This window comes from Limulus polyphemus, unplaced genomic scaffold, assembly GCF_000517525.1.
Source record: "Limulus polyphemus unplaced genomic scaffold, Limulus_polyphemus-2.1.2 Scaffold12784, whole genome shotgun sequence".
NCBI classification, from domain to species: Eukaryota; Metazoa; Arthropoda; class Merostomata; order Xiphosura; family Limulidae; genus Limulus; species Limulus polyphemus.
In genome coordinates this window covers 1-8310 of record NW_013678394.1, presented here as the reverse complement: position 1 = coordinate 8310, position 8310 = coordinate 1, and the positions used below count along the sequence as shown (strand labels likewise).

Sequence of the window (8310 nt, the reverse complement as noted above, 5' to 3'; positions counted from 1 at the left end):
ATAAAAACAGGTCTCATAGATTAATTTACTCTAATCCTGCCTAAAACAATTTCAAGTTCCGCGGCTATTAAGGATTCCCTTTTTTTTGTTCACGGTGTCTCTACATGTTAACATGGCATCATTAGAAGATTTACATGAAATGGTTAGGGCAGTGATTCTCAACCAGGGGTAAATTTATCCCTTGGGGGTAAAAAATTACATGGCAGGGGGTAAATAATTGATGATTAAATAATAATTCAATTAAATTTCATTTTGTAAAATGTGTGTGTGTGTGTGTGCTCGCGTGCATGCGTGAGGGACAGAGGAAGGAGGGGGAGAAAGGGAGAGTGTCAGTCAATCCTGTTCAGTCCTATACTAATTCATAATTATTTCCTTTCAGACTTTGTCATGTCCAAGAAACGTACATACCTGGATTTATATGTACAATATGGTTTTGACTTCATTGTTGTGGATGGTGTGGAGAAGCCTCAGTGTCTGCTGTGCTCAAAAGTTCTTGGAAATGGGTCACTGAAACCTTCAATATTGAAACAGCATCTGGAAGCTACAAATCCTGCCCATGCATCTGATGACCGTGCTACATTTGAGGCAAAGAGAGCTAGGTTTAGGGCTGCAGGAACACTGCCCAAACTTGGCTTCGTATCTGAGAAGAAACCAACGCTTGCAGCTTCCTATCATGTAGCGATGCGAATAGCAAAGGCAAAGAAACCTCATGACATAGCCGAGAAGCTGATTAAACCTTGTGCCTTAGACATGGTTGAACATGTATGTGGGAATAACGAAAAACAGAAGATTCAAGCTATTCCCTTTTCTAATGACACGATTCATCAGCGTATTATAGAAATGTCGCAAGATATTTGTCAACAACTTATTGAACAGTTCAAATCTAGTCCAGCAAAAATTTCTTTGCAACTTGATGAATCCTGTGATGTAGCCAATTTTTCACATCTTCTTGTTTTTGTCCGTTACATATGTGGAAAAGAACTAAAAAATTAATTTCTCTTTTGTGAACCTCTCGAACAAATCACAAAGGCTATTGATATAATGCAGAAAATACAAGACTTCTTTGAAAAGAACGATCTCACATGGGACATTGTTGGTTCAATCTGTACTGATGGAGCTCCAGCCATGATGGGAGTGAGATCAGGCTTCACTGCACTTGTGAAGCAAAAGGCACCCCATGTGATAACAACACATTGTGTTCTTCACAGACATGCATTAGCTGCAAAAACTCTTCCTGAAAGTCTGAAAATTGTTTTGCAGAAAGTTGTTGAGGCTGTTAACTTCATTCGGGCCCGATCTTTGAATCACCGTTTGTTCAAAGCTTTTTGTGATGAGATGGGCTCTGAGCATTCCAACACTTGAAAGAAAACGTTAGCGTAAGACTACATCATGCACTTGATTGTGCAACTCTTGAAAGAAAACGTTAGCGTAAGACTACATCATGCACTTGATTGTGCAACTCTTGAAAGAAAACGTTAGCGTAAGACTACATCATACACTTGTTTGTGCAACACTTGAAAGAGAAACGTTAGCGTAAGACTACATTATATTTCTGGTTGTTGTTGTTTTAGCGTAAAGCTATACAATGGCAACCTCGGGGAATGAAACCTCGGATCTTAGCGTTGTAAGTAATTTACTCCTGACCCACCAGGGAACGAAAATCTGTAAGACACGAGAAAAAAAAAACATTAGCGTAAGAATACATCAACCTAGATATGTGACAAGATGTTTTGTTTTACAGAATCGTTATTTATATATAATTATATTCATGCTTATATTAAAGTATCACACCTTCACTTTATAAAACCCTGTGAAGCTTGTTTGTCTTACTGTTATTTTTTATGCTTATAAAATAAGTTACATATAATTTTTGCACAACTTACTTGCCATGCACGTATTCATCATGTATTTTCACATATGTATTATTTAAATATTTATTTATTCAATTATTATAAAACGACTTCACCTACTTCAAAGGTTTTAATTACTGAAAACATTTTTCTAGTTTCGCGTATAGTGTTTTAATTCAATGTTTCTTCGTTAGAGGGCGCTATCGCATTTAAAAATTCACACAATTCTGATTTGTACTATTATGGAACATCTATATGTTCTCAGTGCCAGACAATAAAAAAAGGATAATATTCGTTATCAAAAATATACTTAACATCTGTTATTGTAACTGGTGCTTTAAGATGACTGTATGTTTCTTGGTTTTAAAGAATCCATAACAAGAAATTTAAAGAAGTTAACTGCTACATTCAAAAACAAAAAAATCTATCACGAAAAATATAGTTATCATCAAACTGCATATTTCACACTGTACGTAACATTTATTAACCCTGTACTAATTAATATTATAGCTTGTGCTTTCATTTATATGAGTGTGTTAAGATGTTAAAATACGAGATATTTTAGGAAGTTCAAGTTTGAACATTTCTGTTTTCATTGTAACGTGTTAATAAAAATGTAATAAAATATTTACAGTACACATTATGATCCACAAAATGTATTCGAATGTGGATCCCGTATAGTTAAAGCTAACTATAATAAAAAGGCATTAGTATTAGGCCTATTATATTTTTAACACTGCATAAAGAATGCATATATTAGGCCTAATACTAATATCTCATAACACATAATCAATTACAAGTATTTATAACATATAAATACACTTGTTTGTTGTTAAGTAAACAAGCAAACAGTGCTCGATCTACTACAGGTATAGAAACCCGATTTTTAGCGTTATAAACCCTCACACTTACCGCTGAATATGCAAAGTTTTAAGTATTCAGAATGTTTTATCTAATATTAATGTATATATATATACTTTAAACAGAAACTCCAAGTTAATCAATAGTGATCATATTTCACTTGGAATATTATTATAAAGTTTGGTGCTTGGTGCTAATAACTTTTTCTAAATGTTTCTTTTTATTTTATTTTAGGAATTTCAGTTACTCAATCCAGTTGGATAACAAATACATTCAATGTTGTAATGAGAAATAATCCGAGAATTCGGGCTATCTGCTGTGTAAATCCGAAGACTTACCGCTGTCCCACCAGGGGGACCACTATTAAAAATAACTTATCGCTGTCCCACCAGGGGACCACTATTAAAAATAACTTACCGCTGTCCCACCAGGGGGACCACTATTAAAAATAACTTACCGCTGTTCCACCAGGGGGCCACTATTAAAAAATAACTTACCGCTGTCCCACCAGGGGACCACTATTAAAAATAACTTACCGCTGTCCCACCAGGGGGCCACTATTAAAAATAACTTACCGCTGTCCCACCAGGCGACCACTATTAAAAATAACTTACCGCTGTCCCACCAGGCGACCACTATTAAAAATACATATGATTTATCACAAAAACCTCGTTATTTTCGTTTTTTTATTTGCCTCGGATTTTTTTCGCGAATCCACCTGCGAATAACCGTCCCTAATTTTGGGCCCGCTGGTGGTACAGCGGTAAGTCTATGGACTTACAAAGCTAAAATCCGCGGTTCGATTTCCCGCAGTGGACACCGCAGATGGCCGAATGTGGCTTTGCCCTAAAATAAATAAAACCTTATTTTAGAGTGACAGACTAGAGAGAAGGCATCTGGTCAACAGCACCCACCGCCGCCAACTCTTGGGCTACTCTTATCTCACTAGATAATGAGATTTGACCATTACTCTTGTATCGTACCTACGACCTCAAAGTGCGAAGCGCTTTTGTACAGCAACAGGCCAAGAACCACTCGTTTGCAGTTTAAGAATCTAGGCACACAAGGCCACGCCCAACCCAAAGCTCGTTATAAATTGAGATCGTGGAGCCAGTTGGACATTGCATTCACTAATTTTATTCACATCAAGTCAGCAAAAGCCTCTTGTTTTTGGTCAAGATGTGTTTTGTTTTGTGCAGCTTATGAAAAGGCTGATTATGACGACATTTTGTGTCTAATTAAACTATTTGAATTATTATGATGACATTTTGTGTCTAAGCGTGTCTTTGTTGACTTTGAAGAGACAACAATTAAACAGCTTTAATTTAGAGACTGTTATTTTATCGTAAGTTTTAGACTTCTGTTTCTCTAGTCTGACGTATCTCTTGGGTAGACAAAGGAAGTAATACAAGGGTAAATCTTCAAAAGTCAGTGTTGAATAAGTTGAAGTACTCCACCTTTATTTACTTTGTAGGTGGGATAGTTTAGCCCTACCCCAGTTTGGCTATTGTGGATTTTAAACGTGCTCCGAGTCTGTTAGCGACTACGTTTGGTCACGTGACCAATTTGATTTTTTTCCCTTCATTCCTATGCTTGGCGACCCAAGACCTTTATATATTGTAAATGGTTGCCTTATATAGGTCTGTTTTGTTGCTCATTTAACATTACTTTTTTTATGGTTCAAATTATAAAATACTGATGAATTGTTCTCAGAAACTGTTGTCAATGGCAACTAAGTCCAAGTACGTAGATGTAAAGGATGTATTCACCGAAATTAAAGATACATTTTCAAATTTCATTTAAATCTTAATGTAAGAAAATTATTTAGTTTGGAATGGGAATTTTCACCCGGACTGTAACTTCTGGGGTTCAGGTATAGTCAGAGAGTTAAAACGTTTTTAACATGTCGGTAATCTGAGGATTGAATGTTTTTAATTCATTAATATGAGGGTTAAATATTTTTAACGTGTCAGTAATCTGAGGGTTAGACGTTTTTAACATGTCGGTAATCTGATGGTTAAATATCTAGATAGATGGTTCTCGATCTCTTTTGACCCATTTGTAAATACTGATCGCCAGACGCGACCTACTAAATAGTTATTACATATTTTCAAAGTATGTTCGCGACCCTTTCGCACATTCTCACGACCCGGTGTTGATAAACTCTGATCTATAACATCTGACAGACGTAGCCACCAGTACAAAGTGGGTGGGGGTCTTTTTTTTTCTCTAAAAAATGTGGACTTTTCCTTCCACATAAAAAAATTAAATGATTTAATAAACGCCTGATTCTCTTAAGTTTTGAATACTTTCGTTTTACAGATTTAATTAGGCTTAGGTAAATCATCTGATTTCTGTTATCGGAAATTCTTGTTCGGGTTTTGTTGTTTGCTCTAACACAAAATTACATCCACCGTGGGGAATCGAACTCCGGATTTTAGCGTTGTAAGTACGTAACCTATCGCAGACCCATAGGGGGAGCGGACGTTCTAAACCTATTTAATTTACTACATTTTTTTTAAATGTTAAGAGTTATTTACAAAAAAGCATTTGTCTATATGGGTTGAAATTTTGAAAATATATTTTTTTTATCCATTACTGTTGTACAAGACATTCTACGGCGGAGTTCTAAAAGCCCTTGTTTCCGTTGAAAGCTGTTTGTGTGAAAAAATAAATACTCACTAAACTAAGTCATTGGTTAACACGAAATACTTTTAGGGTTAAGTGTGTAAGCATGAAATATTTCACGAGCATAAACGAGCTCCGAAATTTACATTACACATTCAAGGCATCTCTAGTTAATGCAGGGCTGTGTAACCACGCGCTGAAGTTTTCACCCCTGTCTAGTTGAATGTATTAGTAGTTAAGTGTTATACCTCACCGCAGGGCGAGGTCGGGGTGGAGTGGATGTGATATCTTGTCGAGTGTATTTCATAGTCAACTGATCAAGGGCGGGACGTTCCGAAGAAGTAGAAATAACATAACAACACATATACGAATATAGAACTCATAACTGTCTTATAGACTTTCTTATACTGGCTAGGACGTAGTTATTACCATCAAGTTTAAAATGTGCTCTTTGACACACCCTTTTTTTGGAATGTTTTGTTTTACATAAATTACAGCAGATGGCGTTGTAACTACATTAGATTTTCTGATCTTAAATAAGAAGGAAAACCAATTTGTCTTCTTTTTAATCTTTAAATATTATCGTAGCGACAGAAACGACTATTAGTAAAGTTCATGTGAAACAGTAGAGAGACTTCTGTCAAAATAAAAAAGGGTTAGTAAAGTTCATGTGAAATAGTAGAGAGACTTCCGTCAAAATAAAAAAGGGTTAGTAAAGTTCATGTGAAATAGTAGAGACTTCCGTCAAAATTAAAAAGGGTTAGTAAAGTTCATGTGAAATAGTAGAGAGACTTCCGTCAAAATAAAAAAGGGTGTAAAGTTCGTGTGAAATAGTAGAGACTTCCGTCAAAATAAAAAAGGGTTAGTAAAGTTCATGTGAAACAGTAGAGACTTCCGTCAAAATAAAAAAGGATTAGTAAAGTTCATATGAAATAATAGAGACTTCCGTCAAAATAAAAAAGGGTTAGTAAAGTTCATGTGAAATAGTAGAGACTTCCGTCAAAATAAAAAAGGGTTAGTAAAGTTCATGTGAAATAGTAGTGAGACTTCCGTCAAAATAAAAAAAAAGTTTTTTTAACTATTTCATTGACACAAGCCCAATGCCAGGTTTATTTTTTAATAATGGTCCAGACAAGGCTTAGTGGCTTGCGAGCTCGAATTGTGAATCCAAGGGATTAAGGTTCATAGCCCATTGCTGCATGTGGGATCGTGTATGCGTTATAAGGGTGAAAGCCAAACCTCAAAATTGAGCCAGACAAGAGTTGGCGGTAGGTAATTTTACTAACTACCTTCTCTCTAATCTATCAGTTCAATATTAGAAACAGCTCGTGAAGATAGCCCTCGTGTGGATTAGCGTGAAATTCAACAAACAAACATAGTCTGAATATAAACAATAACATTTCTAACAATTATTTTCTATGTACTCCTCACGTAACAGTAAAAATGTGTTTAGGGCGGGTAACATAACAGTAAAAATGTGTTTAGGGAGGGTAACATAAAAGTAAAAATGTGTTTAGGGCGGTTAAGCCTTCTAAACCACCACTTGCTACTGGAAAAGTTGAGCTAGTAATCCTTTTACTACTAATGATTCCTTTAAACTAGTAAATATATTTGGCTTGTTATTAAGATGTTTAAAGCGCCACCTGGTAAACAAAAGTATCCCTACATAAATAGAAGTTTTACTTCACTCAAATAGTATCAACAAGAGGATATTTTATGACTTTCAAAACGGTTTGTTGTTAACACCAAACCCTGAATTTTAGCTTTATAAAATCTCTAGCTTAACGCTGAGCCGCAAGGGGGCTTTCAGGATAAAAAGAAAAATTAACTAAAATGATTTACGATTACGGAAAAAAAAATTACAAAATGGATAATGTTAATATTAAAATCAATTACATTAGCGTCTGATTTTTTTGTTTTGTTAAAACAACAAAGTATTTATATATGTGTGTTGTTTGATAGCACTAAATATAAGACACAGTTAATACTAAGAAAACAATCTAATGTCTTATGATTGTACTGATCTAGGTAAAAAGAAAAAATTACAAATTGTAATTAGTTAGGGCATTTTATTCCCACGACGTTAAGCCTACTTTCCTTCATTCTCATAAGTTGTATAGCACGCCCTCGAAAATTTAATAATTTACAAAAGTAAAGAAAGAAAGCCAGTTACCTAATTACAGTCTACGTTGATTGAATGTGTTCGGCCAAAATAATTGAGTAAGTGTTAAATGAAAAAAAAAAAAACAGGCTGGGAAAATTTGTCGGTATTCATAAGAGGGAGGTCTGGTGTTAATCAAGTTCTAATAGCTGAGTTAATATTTCAAAAAAGCTGTACGAAGTTGTTTAATTAAAATAGCTGTTCTTTTTCTTCGTAATTTAATAACGTAATTATTATAATATTGTATGTGAAAGTTCGTACACATCAAAAAACTTAGAGGTATTGTTGTTCTAGAGTACTATTGGTAGTCAAGGAAACAGATCAAACAATAAAATCACAAAACATTCTTGTAAAAGTACACAAGTACCTAAATAGATGTGTAAATTAAACATGCTAAGTTCAAACATAGGCGGAGGGATAGGAAGGACGACAGGCAAGTACATACACAGATAAGAAGATAGACAAGAAAATATACAAATATACAGATAAGAAACTACCCAGGAAATTACACAGATAAACACACCGATAGGTATACAGACAAGTACATACACAAATAAAGAGATAGACAGGGAAATAAATACATAAATACATCAATAGATAGACAGACAAGTACATACACAAATAAAGAGATAGACAGGGAAATAAACACATAAATACATCAATAGATAGACAGATAAGTACATACACATATAAGGAGATAGGCAGGGAAATAAACACATAATTACATCAACAGGTAGACAGACAAGTACATACACATATAAGGTTGATTGTTGATTGTTTTAATTATGCACAAAGCTACACAAGGGCTAT

The 8310-nt window shown here is 34.7% G+C and overlaps 2 protein-coding genes across 2 annotated transcripts; both read left to right on the top strand.

The window, feature by feature from the left end:
• The first annotated feature begins 387 nt into the window (after positions 1 to 387).
• LOC106477091 (protein ZBED8-like) lies at positions 388 to 993 on the top strand. Its single transcript, XM_013937691.1, has one exon. The coding sequence runs from the start codon at positions 388 to 390 to the stop codon at positions 991 to 993; it is 606 nt and encodes a 201-aa protein (XP_013793145.1).
• A 48-nt stretch (positions 994 to 1041) lies between these two features.
• LOC106477090 (protein ZBED8-like) lies at positions 1042 to 1362 on the top strand. Its single transcript, XM_013937689.1, has one exon. The coding sequence runs from the start codon at positions 1042 to 1044 to the stop codon at positions 1360 to 1362; it is 321 nt and encodes a 106-aa protein (XP_013793143.1).
• Positions 1363 to 8310: the final 6948 nt, after the last annotated feature.

Bases quoted from the DNA above. Each gene is read 5' to 3' on its own strand.
- LOC106477091 (XM_013937691.1), top strand. From the start codon at position 388: ATGTCCAAGAAACGTACATACCTGGATTTATATGTACAATATGGTTTT.
- LOC106477090 (XM_013937689.1), top strand. From the start codon at position 1,042: ATGCAGAAAATACAAGACTTCTTTGAAAAGAACGATCTCACATGGGAC.